Source organism: Amphiura filiformis, chromosome 20 (assembly GCF_039555335.1).
Source record: "Amphiura filiformis chromosome 20, Afil_fr2py, whole genome shotgun sequence".
Classification (NCBI taxonomy): Eukaryota; Metazoa; Echinodermata; class Ophiuroidea; order Amphilepidida; family Amphiuridae; genus Amphiura; species Amphiura filiformis.
In genome coordinates this window covers 56405709-56425772 of record NC_092647.1, presented here as the reverse complement: position 1 = coordinate 56425772, position 20064 = coordinate 56405709, and the positions used below count along the sequence as shown (strand labels likewise).

The following is a 20064-nucleotide window of genomic DNA, read 5'->3' as shown; positions in this document are numbered from 1 at the left end:
AAGCATGGGCATCGCAAGTGTTTTCCATATCACGTATCGTGGCAAAAACAAATCGCGATATCAGCTGTATCGTGATGTTGTTTAAGCTTCCTTAAGTTTCATAACAACTTGAGCATGGAAAACTTTACCTTGACCCCCTCCTTCCATAAGGAGTCGAACATCAATTTTGAGAATATTGCAATGGAATTACTTACGGTAGGATATGAAAGTATGCTTTACACAAATTTTATTTCAGATTCTAACAAATTTACTTGGATTGGATACAGTTAAATAAGTTAAGTTTTGCTTCGAAACATGTGCAATCCCACCATTATGTATGGAAGTTGCCATGTTGAATTGCAGGGTTATGCAATGCATTACTGGGAAATAATTTCAGTCGCCATATTGAATGCTGTACATCGTAGGCACATCGTTGAAAGCTTTAAAAATATTGCATCGCGATTTTGAAAATTATACCCCGAATCCCGATATCATCATCGTATGGTGTGATATCGCCCATGGCTAGAGAGCAGTCATGAATTCAGATTTGTTCATGAATTTAGATGAGCTTTAAATTGCTCTGGATGACAATTGATAAGAAGAGCATGGATGGAAACTGATCACTATCACTCTCCTGAAAATTAAAAATCTTGCTACATACCAGATCCATGAAATGGTGGCCCCGGTGTCCTTGGCAAAGGTGACGCTGGTAGTCCATGCTGGCTGAAATCCAGTCCACTTTTATCTGCAGCCCCAATGTAAGATGTTCCCATTCCCATAGCTGGACTGCCTCTCAATGAATCCACATTGTCAAATAGACCTGCCACTGGTGGTGCCCCATCTTTAGGCTTTGGTGTGTGACTGACTGGTGTTCTTTGTGTGCGACTGTCTGTTCTGTCAAGACGTCCTAGATTTGACGGTGTCATAGATTTGGTTGGGCTAGCGCTTCTTGACCAGACACGACTACTTGATGGCGACACAGAGGGCATGGGATCACCCATTAGGTAACCTGGTAAAATCACAAAAGAAATGGAGGTTATTTAATTTCATTCTAAAACAAGATAACAACATTTCTGAGTAATTACATTCCATGATTTCCCTCCAAATACCCAGGAATGGGTCATAGGTGCACATGCAGACATAATCTGTGTTGAATTATGTCCCCAAAGGAACACTGCCAATGCGTACCTGTCTTCAAACAAAGACCAGCAATTCAACAGTCTGAACATCTCGAATCTCCTAACTTGCAACTTTACCCTTCGCGTAATTTGTTTTGTGCCCGGTCAAAAACACAGAAATACTAATTTATTAAGGTCGATTTAGTTGCGATCACAGACCATGACGGGTGCCCCCTGGCCTGTACTTGTATGAAAAATTACTTTTTTGCATCCAAACTAAAAATACACGCTGTAGTGCACACAGAGAAACGCAACAGAAGCAGGGTTGTGACCAACCTACATTTAGTATCGGGTAATTTACATACAAGGATTCAAGGAAACACCCATCTGGGACATGTTAGTGCGCCACTTATTGATGAAACTGTGATACAACAATGGCAGCTGTGACTGATCTAATGAATGTTATGGCAGCGGTGTATGTTACTGCAAATTGCAGTTTTAGCATGTGGACAGGAAAAATAGCCAATTTTGGCCTAGATTTTTGATATTTACCATACTTAATTCTTACATTTTAAATATGATACAATTTTATTGAAGGGGCTACCACGCCTAAAGAAAGAATAAAATAATAAACAATATTTGCTCAATTTTGTGCCGGTCGGAAGGAAGCTTAGTTTGATTGAGTGCCGGTCGGCAACTGCTAGTGGCGGGAACTGCTGTCTGGCGTCGACCGGTGTAGTCACAACCCTGAACAGAAGCACCACCCAGTTTACATGGTGTTATAATGCTTCAACAATTTTGACTAGATTTCAAATGCAATGGACTCTAGCCTCAGATGTGAAGCTATCGGAGAGCAAATTCATGGCTAGACTTCACGACAGGGTCTTAGCTAGCCACCCGTCTTGCCGTAATGCCGTCATTTTAGACGGCCAGTTTGCTCCTGGGACGGGCAAAATTAATGCCTTTGACAGATGCTCTATTATAAGTTGTATGTTTTGAGAAGCTAATTGTCCTTTTTAGTAGACCCAATTTGTAGAACAAGGCCATATCAGCACATATTTGAACTCTTTGAACCCCAAATGGGCTATAGATGTCTGGTAAATGTTTTAAAGGTCAAATTAGGACAGGCAATTTTATTCAAATGACGGGCAACCCTCAATTTCTAGCTAAGACCCTGCTTCACGAGCATGACTAGACTTCTCGATATACATGTAGTTATACTTGTAGGTTAAACGTCTTTTAATAACTTGATTGTCATGACTGTTTAGTGTTTATCACTCTGTATTCATGTTCGTGTACATGTATGCTCGACACACAGCATCCAACACAGAAGAATTAAACAATTTACTCTAGGAAGAAGGAATTGAATATGTGTGCATTCTAGTTGTCCACATCCAACTTAGTTTCGTCAGTTTTTTAACAGAATGCTACTCTCCACTAAGTTGGACAATAAGTAGTCATCAAAACAAGTTGTGGAAGATCGTCATGGTCCCCAGTAAGTTTATCCGCGCAAGTCCAAAGAAGTTCTGGTCCTTTATTAAAGAAAGACAGGAATGGTATACTAACTCTGAAATCTGACTATGGACGTGGACCAGCAATTGATAGCAAGATGAATGCAATATCACTCAAGAGCAAGAGGATACCACCAATATACCAGACAAAGGCAATAGCTACTATCCATCACCGGGATCCATCAATGCATGACATCACATTTACACAACTTGTGAAATTGAGAAGCTGCCAGAAGGATTGAATCCAAACAAGTGTGACAAGTAGTTTTTCACATCAATTTTTTAAAGAAATTTTGTTTGGTATAGCCCCATCTCTTGTTTGTGATCTAATAACTATTTCCAAAGTGTCACGTTACTCTCTTTTGCTGCGTCATGGTCAGCCCTGGGTAGTGCACACCCCACTTTCACTGTGCAATGTATTCTACCTGAAATATTCAGGATATATTCAGCCTAAGTTGGGGTGAGTTGATTTCTTTTGTAATTATAATGTGTTAATACATGTATGATCACTATCAAGTGGAATAGTAAACATAAGTAATGGTTTATGTAGATTTTGTGTAAAAGTTGAATTATTATGTTGCTGATGGCAATTTTATTTAACTTTGGGTCATAATGAATTATTGTTCATAAAATGAGAAAAATACATTGTAGGAGTGCACACATGAAGCATGCATGAAGTGTCAGTAAATTTGTGTTTATTCTGTTTAAAAAAATCAAACACTTGATTAGGCTGATGAATTAAGGGAGTGTTCATACTTTGGTGGGGGGCTGGGCAAAATGGAAGGGGGTGTCAAAAAGGGGGTCAAAAAGTTTTAGGTCTTCAAAAGGGGGAGGGCAAACAAGTTTGACTTCTTAAAGAAGGGGGGTGCAAAAAGTTGTAATCAATATTGATTTAAAAAAATTGCACGCTTCCCGCACATTTAACCATAATTGAGAATTATGAAAGTCTGTTTTAATACTACCGGTATTAATATCGACCATTGATTTGAACCAAATTGGTAGTTTCATGCAAAAATTTTCACGGTGTCAAAAAAGTTTTGCATGTCTATGAAGGGGGAGGGGGGTCAAAAAAGTTTCAGGTGCTCTTGAGGGGGGGGGGGGAGTCAAAAAGTTTGCCTCTTGTTAAGCCAAAAAAGCCAGATAGGCCTTTACTTTAAATAGTTATATTATTAGGCAAATGTTGAGAGAGTTAATTGATTCTTTTATAAGCTTTCATAATTATTTTATTTTTGGATAATAAATATTCTACAATATGTGCCCTTGCTTATAGGCATATTTGACTCTGATCTTGACCTATAGGTGAGGCTAGAGTCAGTTCTGTCACTGGCAGTAATTTTGATGGTTAATCTCCCCCTCACCAGTTGTTCCTCTCATTCAACATTTGACAGGAATCCCTTGTCTGTGATAATATATTGAGTTAATATTGAGTTAAAGACTGTTGTGGAGTAGAATTTACATTGTGGACAATAATCAAATCTCAAGATCCCATACAGATATTAAGTTGTATCATGGAAGTACATTTCCATGATTTTATAAAGTCAAAATATTAAGTACGGGTACAGGGACCAAGTACATGCATTTTTTTTGCATCAAAATATTACCATACTCTATATTCAATTATAATCATGTTTTGGTCTTATAAATCTCAAACTCCACAATTCAATTATATTTTCTAGTTTCAAACCATCACATTACTGATAAAACCAAAAGTATTTCTTTTCTGTTTAATAAATTTGAGATTTGAAGTGATTAAGGGTGGGGTATGACGTTTGGACAGTATTTATTGTGGGACATTAGAGCACATCAGACATATCGAATTGCATTCTGAATACGAAGAATGTCCTTCTGATATCAAATAATTTTGATTTTTGAAATTCGCAATGTAAATTATGTAATACACATTTTATGGCAAATGATTAAAAATTGATATTTTCGATATTTAACAATACTCAAAGCAAACTTTATAAATCTGATGATTTATACTTAAAGTGTATGCAGGTGGGATAAAAAGCCGACGATCAATTGAAAATTTTGACCTTTCGTTTGAAGATATGGATTTGTTCCCCAAAACACCAAAAAAAAATAGGTCTTTTTGGGAAAAAAATCCATATCTTCAATATGAAAGGTCAAAATGTTCAATTGATCTTCAGCTTTTCCTCCCAGCTACATACACTTTAAGAATATGTCATTAGATTTATAAAATTTACTTTGAGGACTGATATATCAAAAATGTGAAAAATATCAAATTTTAATAATTTGTCATAAAATTTGTAAATATCGTGAATTTCAAAAATTATTTGATATCAGAAAGACATTCTTCGTATTCAGAATGCAATTCGATATGTCTGATGTGCTCTCATGTTCCACAAAAAATACTGTTGAAACGCTCATTCTAGATCCCTTAAGCCTGTTAAACATTTGTTTTGTTTGCGCAAGTCGGGAAAAGTGGGCAAGTGGCATAATATAATGTACATTATCAGCAGTAGATGCTGGCCGCTGAATGCATGATTTCACCTTCCAATTTTAGAAAGTAGGCCTAACAATTGGGACAAATTTTAAAAACACGGAAAAAGGTACCTAATGAAAAAGCTAATTTTATTACCATTTTGGTTAAAAATATATTATTATTCAGAGAAACTTTTTGGGGGGAGCAAATTGCAAAATTCCATGACTTTCCATGACTGTTTAAAGAGATTTTTGGAATTCCATGACTTTGCAGGCCTGGAAAATGAAAAAGCGAAATTCCATGGCTTTCCAGGGTTTCCATCACCCGTACGAGCCCTGTTATAAGAATCAGCATAGAAGTAGAAGCATGCTAGATTGGAGCCAACTTGAAACAGCGCACTGTCTGCCATGTTTCGATTGGACCTTTGAATTTGTGTGGCAGGCACTTGCTATTAATTATTAGAGAGTTTGCAAAATGCAGTTCAAAACCACAAACTAGAGGATTAAATAGAGGATTATGTATGGTATTCAAAACCACTCTGCCATTAAAGCCGCTTGAAGTTGAAGTCAACACAGAAAGCTATAGTTTGCCATGAATTACGATGAAAATACATCAAATAAAGAACAATAGTTTTGCATATTTCCTCATAGACTACATGATCACCTAATGTAATATATAGTTAATAGATCAATTATTGGAAATCTAATTTGGTTTGGGCAAAAAGCATGCCACATATGTTGCTGAAAATTACTAAATGAATTAGATTAAAATAAAATTTTTTTCCAAACATCACGCTTGGTATTGTGTGTGCTCATCACGACATCACAATCAGTTTGCGAAAAGAAGTTTTGTCATGACTTCCACTTCAAGGGGATTAAGTTCCCATAAAAATAGCCTGGTTTTATTTGAGCAAGCAGTGTACCATACTTCTAGAAGAGAAATATAACATGTCATAGGTTGTGGCTGGTAAGAGAGGGGGTAGGGAGGAGGAGAGGGAGGGTATTGGAAGTGGACAAGGAGGTGCATTGACGGTAGCCAAGGGGGAGGGGACAGCTCCCTCATGGGACATCTTGTCTTCCTTCTTGACCCTCGCCTGTTGGATGCTGGTCGCTGTGATATTTTATGCTTTTAAGTTTTAGGCCTTTTTCTGCCATATTTTGCCCAATTTTGTAAGAATCGCCCCCACGCCCTCGTACATGTAACACTAACTGAAAAACCCTGACAACGTCACTGGGGAGGGGGACACAGGAGTGCGAGCGGGGTATTATAGGAGGGGTCAAGTTTGAGAGAGCGAATACAGATAGAGGGAGACCCGGGAGAGGGAGGGGAAAATATGGAGAAGGTAGGGGAGGGGAAATAAATAAATAGGTACCGGTAATTCATTAGGCTTTGCATACCGTATTATGAAATTGACAAAGCTGACGAGCCTTTTAAAAATAATATGTATACACTATACATGTATGCCTATTGAAACCTAGTTTCAAAAAAATGATACTTGGAGATCAGTGCTGGGTCCATGGGCTTATGCAGCTAGCCGTGTAGGGAGTGTTTTACACACCTAAATTTGTAAATACACACCCAGTTTTTGCCCACATTGTTTACACTTTGTACACAGATCTTAAATTTACACACCCAGGTTTTTGAATTTACACACCCAAACCTTCAAATTCTACTTAAGACCTTGGCTGGGTCCAGACATAATCCTCGTTGAGTGGTATTGTGAGTTCATTCATGTTTATTCAAACGAAGCGCATGAAATATAGAGTCTTTTGTCTTGAAGTGGGACTAATACCACTTTAATACACAAAAGAGATGCATTTTGATGCGGTCAGTTACAAGCTCTTACATACCGTATAAATGTCCCCCACCACTTTTTTCAACCAAGATGTTTCAAAAATTCCGATATTTCCATGCTATCTTGTGTAGTAAGCTTACCAAGTTGCTCACATGGTTGATAATAGCGTCAATAATTGGCGAAAATCTGCATCGGCAACCCGGAAGTGAACCAAAAGTCAGTGTCAAAAGTTCATAGTTCGTCATTTTAGCGTGACTTTTAAGCTTACCTAATGATTTTAACAGGAATTGTTGTGCTAAAAATGACCTCTAATAAACGCCCCCCCCCCCTTGGGAAAATGTAACGCCTCTGGAGGCGGTTATTTGACGAAATATGGTATATTGCCCTTAAATCATAATTGATGTCCCAAGTTTAAGTGACAAGACACTGTTGGTGCAGTAACCAATCATACGTTGGAGTAAATTTGAGCAAGAAATCCAATCAATATTTCTGAGTTTGCCGTTCCAGTTGAAGTAAATTTTCAAATTTCATTTCTCAAACTCTATTTAATAATTGTAAAATAAGATCCCACTGTAGCGCAATTAATAGACACCCATATGTGATGCGATCAAGCAAAATCAGTCGGAACTCGGAAATATTGATTTTGAGATATAGCCAAACAAAGGAAATATTTCGTTTTGTTTTTCTTTGTTTTGGAAAGTCTTTAATTGCTCATATCTTTGGAACTGGTTGTTCAATTTAATTTTAATCAGGTTTTCTGCAAAATGCATCTTTGTAAATTTATGTTTTTTACTCTCCTCCATAAGAAACTGAAAATTTTATATTTCTGAGTTCCGACTGATTTTGCTTGATCGCACCACATATACATGTATGACAAATAATACTAGAAATTTCAATTGAATGAACATGCATACACAGCCTTGCTAGAGAAGTCTAGCCACAAATTTGATCAGCTCACCGATAAGCCGTTCAATATCTGCCGTTGCAGTCTTTTGGTGCATTAGAAAAGTTTTTTCTACCATCAATGTGTTTAAATTCTCACCTCCAAATACACCGAAATTCAATGCGGTGTTACGAAAGTGGCATCTATAAAATTCATGTTTTTCTTTCCCTTTAGGCCAAAAAAAAGGATTGTCTCAAAGTCAAACCCCCCAAAAAAAAGAAATGTGGAAATTTAGCTTAAAAATTTAGAATGTCAAAAATAGGCAAAATCTTGCTCAAAAGATACAGTTGACTCATCGAAATTACATTCATCCAAATTTCAAAATTTACAGAATAAATAACCTCTGGTGCAAAAAAGTGCACCGCTGTCTGACCGAAAAACGATAGCAACGCACTAGCACTGAATGCGTAACTATCGTGTGCAAATTTGAAGCAAGAGTTCTCAAGCAAATATTAATATAAACATGATAATAAAAAATTGATGTCCTGCGCGCGCGCTGCGTTCTTCGTCAGTTCATGTAAGGCCAAATAAAACAAGAGCACCAATGGCGCTGTGGCTCTGTGCTTTTTTGAATGTGAAAGTAATTGCAGTCGAATGTGCAACAGGTGAAATCATATACATTGTATGTGCCAGATCACACGCAATCATACATCTTGCTGGTTGGTAGCTATATCTTATTTGCAGAGCATAATACATCCATCAATAAGTTTCATATCCACATGAGGTTTTAGTAATTTGACCACAGATGACCCCTGAGTGACCTTGGATGACCCCAAAATGACATTCCAAAAATTTGGCTTGAAATGTTGACTGTACCCACCAAGTTTCATGCCCATGCGAAGTTTTTAGTAACTTAACCTCAGATGACCCCTGGGTGACCTCGGATGACCCGAAATGACCTTCCAAAATTTGACTCTAAATGTTGACTGTACCCACAAAGTTTCATGCCCATACAACAGTTTTTAGTAATTTGACCTCAGATGACCCCTTGGTGACCTCAGATGACCCCAAAATAACCGTCTGAAAATTTGACTCTAAATGTTAAGTGTACCCACCAAGTTTCATGCCCATACAAGTTTTTAGTAATTTGACCTCAGGTGACCCCTTGGTGACCTTGGATGACCCCGAAATGACCGTCCGATAATTTGACTCTAAATGTTGACTGTACCCACCAAGTTCATGCCCCTACGACAGTTTTTAGTAATTTGACCTCAGATGACCCCTTGGTGACCTTGGATGACCCCGAAATTACCTTCCGAAACTTTGACTCATAATGTTAAGTGTATCCATCAAGTTTCATGCTCATACAACAGTTTTTAGTAATTTGACCTCGGATGACCCCTAAGTGACCTCGGATGACCCCAAAATGACCGTCAGAAAATTTGACTCTAAATGTTAACTGTACCCACCAAGTTTCATGCCCATACGACAGTTTTTTTTTTTTTTTCCTTAGATGACCCCTGGATGACCTCGAGTGACCTTCACCCACTAACCAATACAAACTTGTTCTGTCTGGGGTCAAGATGCACCCGCCCACCAAGTTTGAAGAATGTGCGACCCCTAGTCTCCGAGAAAAACGGTTTTTGCATATTATGCATAAATTATGCAAATTAGGTAGGTAATTACCATATTTTGCGCTGAAAATCGAATCAGGTCGAGATCCTCTGGTCATGCTACCCCCACCACGTTTCATCATCATAGGGCTTAGCATTCTTACGGATCCCCAGAAACAGCTTCACAAGGCGGATTTCTTCAGATTTCCAACCATTTTGTAGAAGCGTTGCCCGCATAAATTATGCAACTTAACAACTAAATGCGCATACTTTTCGCCAAAAACTAATCAGGTGATCAGCAGGTGTGTATCATTCCTGTCACAAGGTTTCGCGTTACCATGCACCGCTATCAATTTTAGCGCTGATATTCGCATAAATTATGCAAATTAGCTATGTTAATTTGCATATTTTCACCGAAAACATACAATTACGGAGCAAACTTGGATACCCTTCCTCCCACCAAGTAGCGCCCCCGTAGGTCTTACGGTTCCCCAGATACAGCTCCGGACAAACATTCGGACATCCCACCCCCACACACAGACGGAAATAGTGATTACTAAGTCCCATCCTGAACAAAGTTCAGAAATGAAATTTTATCAATTTGCGCTGATTTTTTGCATAAATTATGCAAATTAGCTATGTTAATTTGCATATTTTTCACCGAAACCATACAAACATACGGTTACGGAGCAAACTTGGACACCCTTCCTCCCACCAAGTAGCGCCCATTACTGCGTGGGTCTTACAGTTTCCCAGATACAGCTCCAGACGGACACGCGGACATCCACACCCCGGACAGACAGAAATACTGAGGCGAGACAAAAATGAAATTTTATAACAAATTTTTGTGACTTGAGATCATTTGCATTTTTTTTTTATTACCAAAACTGTTCTGTCCTGACATGTCTGTTGTGTCATGTGTGTTGAACCCGGTCCAACCGAACAATCGTAAGTTCTGTTCGGATCTGGATCTGCCTGGACTGGTCTGGATGCTGTACTCCGATTAAGCAGGACTAGCCTACATCACATCAGTGTTTATTTCTGATAGATTTCACTTCATGATTTTTTCTTCAATTTCATCACTTACGAAAGTACAAAAGTAGACAATCTAGTAGTCAGTATAACCTCGGAGCAGTTCGTGTGAGACCTACGTACATGGAATAGTAGTACATGGCTTCCGAATTTGGAACTTCACATGTTCAACTTGTCATGCCGGTCGAGTCCCGCGTTTACAACTAAAATCAAACCACTTCTATATTAAGTCCATCGCTGAATTTTACAAATAACTTAAATAAACATCTTTATATTTAATAAAAAAAATATTATGGTATGCTCGTAAATGCTTCGGAATGACATTACCAGAAGCTCATGAGCTCAGAATGGTAAACAAACTAGCGTATTTTCACCTCGATTATGCACCGTAGCTCTCTGTGGTTGAGTTTGCAAGGTCAGTGGGTCAGTGAACTTAGTCTCCTATGCAGCCAGTTTGGTTACGCTCCCTCCACAAAAATGTTTGTGTGGAAGGGACGGAACCAAACTGGCTGCTGTGGAGACTACTGCAAGAATCGATCAATCACACAAAACTGTTTGCTGATTGGTTCAGAAATGGTGATGTCATCAATCAAGAAAAACTAATCGATTTATTGGTTCAAAATAGCCTCATAGAAAAGTACGAAGTTTGTTGAGCATCGCAGCTTATCGGTAAAAACGTGACCTTTAACAAAAAAATCGGCACAGTGCTTTCGTACTGCACTTGCGCAAGCCAAATAGTCCCCAGAAAAGTCATTTGTTCAGATTTATTCGGGGATTTATTCAAGATTCAGACATGTTCTTGACTATTTTTTGACATTCCTTACCTATCTCTTTATTTAAATTACTAGCGGGATACCCGCGCTTCGCGCGGGTCCCCGCTAGATGAGTAAATGGGAGCGATCACTAAAACAGGAGGAATTACTGAAAAGGTAGAATCATTGAAAAGGTAAATTTTATTTTTCTAAACCTGTTCCTTCTTGCATTTCCATTTAGCTTCTTTCTTTCTTTCTTTTCAGTTTCTTCTACATGGGTCTAGTTTGTTCCCATTAAAAATTGCTATTTAGCTTGGGATTTTCCGTTTCCATGTTATTTAGTTATTTAGGCCTAACCGCATTCCCATTATTTTCTAAATCTGTCCTTTCTTACGTTTCCCTTTTAGCTTCTTTTTTATGCTGCTTAGCTTGTGATTTCCCGTTTCCATGTTATTTATTTAATTCTGTTTTCATTATTTTGGCTTCATTTTTCTTATATTTTCTGATTAGTTTTTTAATTTTAGCTTTTTTTTTTTCTTACGTTTCCTTCTTTATTTTGCTCCCGTTTCATTTAGTAACCCGTATAATACCCGTATCTTTTTTGTCTTCCCTTTCTTTTCTTTTTTATTCATTTTATTCTTTCTTTCTTTTCAGTTTCTTCTACATAAATCTATTTTGTTCCAATAGATATATGCTGCTTAGCTTGTGATTTTCCGTTCCCATGTTATTTATTTATTGAACCCCGTGCCGTTTATAAATCTACCCTTACTTACATTTGTCCTTTTAGCTTTAGTTTTTTTTATATTATTTTGTTCCCATTTTTCATATTTCCTGCTTATTAAGTTGTAGCTTGTGATTTCCCGTTTGTATTTAATTCTGTTCTCATTATTTTAGCTTCCTTTTTTCATGAATTATTTATTTATTTATTTATTCTTTCATTTTTTAGGTTCCTTCCTTCCTCCCGTATCCTTACGATTTTTATCATTTTGGTAATCTCTTAACCAAACCCAGTACCCCTTTTTGTCCTACTTTCTTTTCTTTTCTGGCACGGAAACTTGGCCTATGCATATGCGTCTTCCTTTTATTTATATATAGATTTATTTATTTATTTACTCTAATCCACAACCCTGTACCCATAACCCATCCATAGTAGGCCTACCTTTTCAGTTTTGTCCTACTTTCTTTTCTTTTCTATTTCTCTGGCACGGAAAGTTGGCCTATGCATATGCGCCCGTGCGGCGAAGTCACATCCCTTGTACGCCAACGCACTAACACCAACGCGCTGCCAGTTAGTTACGATGCACGCGCTACCACTGACAATAAAAGGCCCGGAAAAAATCCCGGTTTTAACCATATTTGTTGACCGTTTTCAACCAAATAAAGTGCAATGCATTTCCCGTATATATTCTTCAATCTCCGGACGATTCATAGGCCTAGAATAAATAATGAAATTGTACACTGACTGTCTGCACCCCGGGACTCCACGCAGGCACTATCACCACTCTAGACTACCAGACCACTGTTTCCCACGTTACCTTAGTGATGACGCAAAGACCTGATTCACGCGTCGTAGCCTTAATTTCTTGACTGCCAACCTTGATGCAGTGGCGGTAAATGGGGCGCGTAGATCTGCGTAGGGGCGAAAAGCTCGTAAGATCATTATTAAATTATGCGCTGTTATGCATCTAGATAGCCTGAATCATTTCTTGGCCACCTCGTAGTTGGCAGAAAACGGGGCAATGTTGCTATGCATGCGTATGGTTTTTTAATGGAAATATTATTACGCGGTTCACACTATCCTTATTACCCACAATGCCACTGCGATCGATTTTGCATAGCAACACGACAGTTTTTTATGTTATTCTCTTAGTTACCACCAATTTGAGCAAAAACGAATGTCCGATGGAAAAATGGCAATATGTACCCGATCAATATACCAATAAATCAAAGCCGAAAGTTTAGGCAATTGGAGAACACTACAAGCACAAGATGGGCAACCTTCCTTTTATTTATATAGATAAAGAAATAGTGAAGAAAAGTTAAGAAGTAGTCAAATAATTTCTGATCTGAACTAAATCTTAAGAAATGTACCTCCATTGGTTTCCGTCTGTATTACGCATCTGAAATTATACAGACCAGAATAATCTCTAGCACACACAGGGAACCAAGATATAACTCGATTATCGTGACTATTTTGGTCTTTTTTACCCAAAAATAATACTTTTATCGCCTGAATTTCAATAAAATCTGGAGTGCAATCGATTCGAAAATAACTTAGCCAAACTTAGAAACGAAACTTAAGTCTTCATATCAGTCATTAAATGATCCTTAGCATAAAAACCAACAGCGTATTGTGGCCTGAAAATGAATGCTAGTTAGTTGCATGACAAAGGCACTGATAAGCTCCGCTCAGAGCCAAAAATAAACATGTTTCACGTCCCCTCCCGCTTCCTTTTTTGAGGTTTCTTCAATTTAATTTTTATTTTTTGAAATTCAGTTATAACCAGGGTTCGCCTTAACTCATTTTTTTTGCATAGCAAAAGTTGCTATGCAACATTTGATTTGTATAGCAATTCCCAAACTTTGCATAGCATTTTTTCAAGGCAGTAGTACAGCAGTACCAACATGTTTTTTACATCAATTATTTTAAAATGCAATGGTGTTACTTGAATGTTGATTGAGTCAATGTATATTATTGATAATGAGAATTTTAAGTTTTAATGAGTTTTTAAACTTTTAAAATATGGAATGTCAAATTAAACAGCTGCAAAAAAACCCAAAAACAAATAAACATAACATTAAACACAGAGTAGTACTGGTGTGTGGTGTTTTATTAAGTCTGTTTTAATTGCACAAATAAAATTAAAAACAAAATATCAATCTGAAAATACCTTGAATAATGTGCTCTTATAATGTATAGTCATACATGCCATGACATGCCAACCCATAAAAATTCTATTTAAAAAAAAAAATCAAAATTTTTATCTTATTTTATATATCTTATTTTTCTTGTTTGGGGGAGGGTTTATTATATTTCTTTTTTTTTCATTCTTTTCTCCCTTCTTTTCTTTTCTTTTTGTCTTTTCTTTTTTTCTTCTTTTCTTTTTTTTTTTTTTTTCTTTCTTTTCTTCTTTTTTTTCATTTTTTTTATTTTATTTCAATCAAATTGTTTAAAATTTACCACCCGTACCTGCCACCTGCTGGTCAATAATTAATTTAATATTTTACAAATACTGCCCTCTACAGCCTCTATGAATACATGTATGTCAACAAACATGGTCAAGACCTTTGACATGGTGGAAACACAGATTCACGCCTGTGGTTTCTCGATATCAAGGTCGTGTTTGCTGTTAAAATTTCACTTCAAAAATCAGTATTACTGTGCATTATATTAATTATTGAAGTGAATTAGGCCATAATTCAACATTTCAGGGGTTCAGTTGCTTCGAAAATGATGTAAATAATACAATTTGAGGTATATTTTGACGGGGCTTTTGAGCCTAATGAGTATGAAGTGAGGCATTTCGTTGCATCGCATTTTTTTGGCGCCCTCTACGGAGGCGCCAAAATATAGGCATGACTTTGTGATTCTTTGTGAAAAGCTTCTAATTTCACTCTTGCTAGATTGACTTCGCAATTGTTTTGCTAAAATTATGCCCAGCTCAGAAATAAAACCACAATTTGCTTGGATTTTATTTTATTATTGTTTTCTGATATGCACAGGATAAAATGGTGAGCGTATATTCTTTGTTTAAAATACAAAATTAGGATTTATAAAAACACCAAATAAATCCTGACCTTTGTATGGGTTCAACCAGTTTACCGTGTGCCTTAGAAACCCGATAGACGGTGACATTTGAACATACACTAGGATCCACAACATGCTCATCTATCATGGGAACAGTTCTTAAGCCCTAATACATTTGTAGGCCTACTTTCATCCTTTGAAAATTTGGGTACACGAACTCATACTCTGCAACTTGAGGTCAAATTTTGCACTATGATTATGTAATTGAGGTTATTGGACTATGCCGTTGGGATGAGACTATTGTGGTCCATAGTGATAAGCTCAATTAACGAGGACTCTACTGATGGCTTTTGTTTGCTAATTACCATAGAATCTATATAGCGGTTATTGCCAAAGTTGCAATATGGTGGCACAATTGGGCGGAAAACTGTATGCAAACAACACGGCATATTAATTATACATGTTCTACATTGTTGCATTTTAAAACACTGAAGACCAAAATTGACGTTATTGCCATGATTGGATCATGGAGGTAGTAAGCCTACTACAACTCTGGCGGAAATTCGTTGCCACACCAGGCACACCAGCACGTTCTGGTGTTAAAAGCACGCAATCGAAGCTAAATATGGGATAGTTCCGTACTATTTTGTATAACTAGTTCACCCGTTGCTGTGAGAGTTACTGATAGCGATGCTATTTGACCCCTGATGACTTCTTTTGACTTTTTGACATGTTCCCGTCATTCTTTTTACTACTTTTAAGCCCAATTGGGCATAGGCCTACTGACCCAATTTGACCTTCGCCTCGAGTGACCTCGGTTTGATTTTGTTCATGCTCCGTGATATTAAAATGTAGCCCCTGGATGACCTTTGACCTCGGATGACCTCGATTATATTTTTTACGTGTTCCCCTCATATCGAGGATTCAACCCACCAAGTTTGAGCCCGATAGGACAACAAGTGCAATTTGAACCCTGCGTGATGACCTTTGACCTCCGTTGACCGCGATTTTATTTCGCGCATATATTCCCCTCATATCAAGGATGCCACCCACCAAGTTTGAGCCCGATCGGACAAAGTTTGAAATTTGAACCCTCCGTAATGACCTTTGACCTTGGTTGACCTCGAGTTTATTTTGGGCATATATTCCCCTCGTATCAAGGATTCCACCCACCAAGTTTGAGCCCGATCGGGCAAAGTTTGAAATTTGACCCCTCCGTAATGACCTTTGACCTCGGGTGACCGCGATTTTATTTCGGGCATACATTCCCCTCGTATCAAGGATTCCACCCACCAAGTTTGGGCCCGATTGGACAAAGTTTGAAATTTTGACCTTTGACCTTGACCTCCGATGACCTTCAAAACCACCCGGTCAACATGCTTTTCTCGCCACCTATCCATAACCGGAATATCGGATCGATGCGTCCCAGCACGGCGAAACGCATAGCCGGACACACAGACACACACACACACAGACTTCGCTGGTTATTTTAGTATAGTAGATAGTTGCAAATGCACATTCAGATTACACTTGCCCCTTCCCCCCCCCCCCATTTTCCAATGTTGGGAGACTGTAATGTAGAAATGATGACGATTTTGTCCAAATCAACATTGCAATAGGGGGGTGGGGAAGGATGTTGGCCAATTAACGCTCAGGTGTGGCAACATTTTTCGCCAAGGTTGTAGCTATACTACCTCCATGATTGGATTAAGTAAATAACTAAATCCTGTTATCTACCCAGCAATGTTTGCTTATCATAATAATTGTAACAAACTGTAGACAGAAAAAGCAAACAGACAGAAATTTAGAGTTTTAAATTAGAGAGTTGACAGGAAGTTGTAAGAGTTAAATTGTTATGGATATGATTGGTGTAAGAAAAAAAAAAGTTGAATGTCAGATCAAAGTCATCCGAGGTGAATTAAGTAATGTCAATCACAAATTGTTACAGGTCATTTGAGGTGGACTAAGTTTATATTTGGATTGTCAGAACACCTTCCCCAATCAGACACATTTCTCTTGTTTGGCTTGACTTTGCAAAGAGCGTCTAATTTCGGTCTTGCTAGATTTACTTCGCAACTGTTTTGCTTAAAAATATGCCCAGCTTAGAAATAAAACCACAATTTGCTTGGATTTGATTTTATTATTGTTTTCTGATATGTTCGGGATAAAATGTTGTGCGTATATTCTTTGTTTAAAATACAAAATTAATGGACTTCTTTCTATGCTAATATTACATTATTGTTTTAAAGAGAAAAAAAAGTATCCAAACAGTTGGGCGCCCATTCCTTTTTTAAAGGAATTTTTATTATATGATGCATTTGTGCAATTGCATCGCAAGTTTTGCAAACCGTGTCGCATTTTGCGATGCGGCACAAGGTAAATCGAACCCTGGTTATAACTTTTCAAAAAATATGTCTCTAGAGGTGCTTTCTATAGCCTTGCTAATATACAAAGAACACTAGTATAAGGTTTTGTGATAGTTAGACTAGGGGACCTATCTCTCAGAACAACAAATAAAAAGAGGCCTCCTCCTTTTTCCAGGCATTTATTGTATATGCTAAAACAGCTCTAATTATGGGTATTTACACCAATTTTGCGATAAAAAAAAAAAATAAAAAGGCCCCTCTCCTCCTTTTTTTTCAAAAACCCGGATGTGAAACATGTTTTTTATTTTGGCCTAAATTTATTTAGCAACGCAAACTTAAAAAACCGGGCAAAACAGACACGTCATTTATCGGTATGACATTTTCGTATTGGTGCTGCCCTATTTAAGTTTGCACTGAAGTGCCATTTCAATTTGGGTGGGCCGATTTGGATCATGTGCTAATGAATTTTTATTTATTCTGGATAAATAATAAAGTATTAATTACAATTTCAAGCATAGTTGTTTAGGCAAGAAGTACAAGAAGCTGCGTAATTAATATTATGACAAACATGCAACTATTTAAGCCACAGGAGCCTTGTATTTTTTAGAGCAAACTCTAATTGAAATCATGCAATGATGTTGCACTAGCTTTTTGTATACAGATCATCCCATACCGTACTAGCAGAGCTAAGTACGGTATGGGTTCCTCGTACTACTACTAGTAGGGTGTCCAGGTCAAAATTTTAAATTGTTAATTGTGTATTTTTTTAAATTTTATCCTAAAGAGTATGTTGAAAGACACTCATTAAAAAAAAAATTATCAAAAACGGACAGTCCGGTCCCCAGATACAGCCGTTTTAAGGCGTCAAAAAAGCGCAATTTTCGTCGTTTTGGTAAAAAGTGCCAAAGATGGCGCTTTTGTAGACAACATGGAAACAAAATTACTGTTTCTTTGACACTGCAATGTTTGTTATTGGAAGTATTCATCCCTTGTCTAACTATATTCCAAGTTTTATTCAAATAGCTATAGCCATTCTTGAGTTATCGCACTTTGAAAAACATCCTTTTGCCTCATATTTGATATTACCCATAATGCATTGCTTTCATGGCTCCACCTGTGAATCAAGCCTGTACAATCTCTATGGGGAATAACAAAAATTGTGCTACATTGAAATACATTTTCTAAAGTACTGTTGTGAAGTTATTTGAAATGCAATTCTTATGTAACTTGGCATGTTGGTAGTACACATGATGTGGATCAAGTTTTATGTTCAATAATTTGATGTTTTGTTAGTTTTAAGGCTTAATTTGCATAAATTAGCATATCTTACAGCGATGGTACAAATGAAGCTCAAGAATTGCTATAATAAATTTGTTTGGTAATGTTTGCAATGTGATCTCCACTTGACAGCAACTGTATAATATTGTTGAGAAGTGAATTAAGTATGATATGTTGTTCAAATGAACTTTTTAAAATTAAAATAACATACTTAAAATGGGATGTTCCATTTAATTAAAGGGGTAATTTTAATTGTTCTTCAATTTCGACCCTTGTCTCTTGAGGGAACACATACATGAATGCTCACATTTTCTATTGTAATGTTGCTAATAAAATATACCTGTACTTGAAAGAACACAATTCTAGTCTTTGTCATTTTTATAATGTACAAATATTTTTGTTGAAGATAATAGAGTAGGCCTGCCCAATGCATGGAACAAGTAATAGTGAATCAATCCATGTTGAGGGATTTTTGTAACTTCAATTTAGGTTCACATGTATTTAAATGTAGGCTTTATGAATTGTTTTGATTATATGTAATGTACATTTGTTTCCTATTTGATGTAAAAATAGGATGGTTGAAAAATAAAATAAAAATAATTTATACAAGTCTCATTCAATTGCAAACTGAGTGGAATATTCCATTTTGTTTATGGGTATTTCAAAGTATAGACCGAGGAGCAATTTAACCCTTGCAAAATGTGAACCAAAAATTAGAGCTAAGATTAATATGAAAGAACATCAACAAACAATTCTTTAATTGACTTGATTGAGCATATTCAAAACAAAAACAAAACAAACAAACTAAAACCTCAAAGATAAAGTCCCATATCCCCCTTAAACTGTCCTGTTTCATGAAATTACCAGTAACTTGAGACCTGTTATATTAAAATACAAAAGTATTTAAAAAACACTTGTGAACAATTAAAGTTAAAAGTCTTAAACTTTTTAAAGAGATTTATTTGCATGTCTTCCTTTCACATCTCATGCCCCAAACCCCTTCCCATCCCATCCCTCTTTCCGGTCCCCCCCCCCACCCAATGTTGGTGTGTATTTTTTTTTAAATTAAAAATATTAAATATTAAAAAAAACAGGCTTAAATTCGAAAAAAGATACAACAAAAATGTTGTATATAAAATAAACATACAAAATAAATAAGTATTATTTACAAAAAATGAAAAACTAATCTAAATTTAGGGCTTTGAAAAGTGCCCTCCAATATCATACACATCACCCTGAGACATCACCCTATTCCAATCAATGGAATAGCCCAGCTACACCTCGTTGCGATTGCAATCACTGCATAACTTGGCCTGTTGGGTGATACCATATTGACCAGCAATCGTAGTAGACAATTAATGAGGGACAATATATTAGTCCCAAACAAAATGTTTGGTAGACTCATAACCGAAAGCGATCTTACCTTTCCGATGTTGATTAAGATACTTCTTGCATCGATCCCGAGATGCGGAAAAACCAATAGTCATTTTGTCCCACATAAATGAATAAATAACAAAACCCCGATCCCCGAGTGGACTCACCC

The 20064-nt window shown here is 37.0% G+C and overlaps 1 protein-coding gene across 1 annotated transcript in view; it reads right to left on the bottom strand.

The window, feature by feature from the left end:
• LOC140142064 (nucleoporin NUP35-like) overlaps positions 1-20064 on the bottom strand; it is a 32045-nt gene that overhangs the window by 3395 nt on the left and 8586 nt on the right. Inside the window, exon 2 of the mRNA XM_072164005.1 lies at positions 641-988. Coding sequence (XP_072020106.1) covers positions 641-988 — 348 coding nt within the window. The remainder of the gene's footprint in view (positions 1-640; positions 989-20064) is intronic.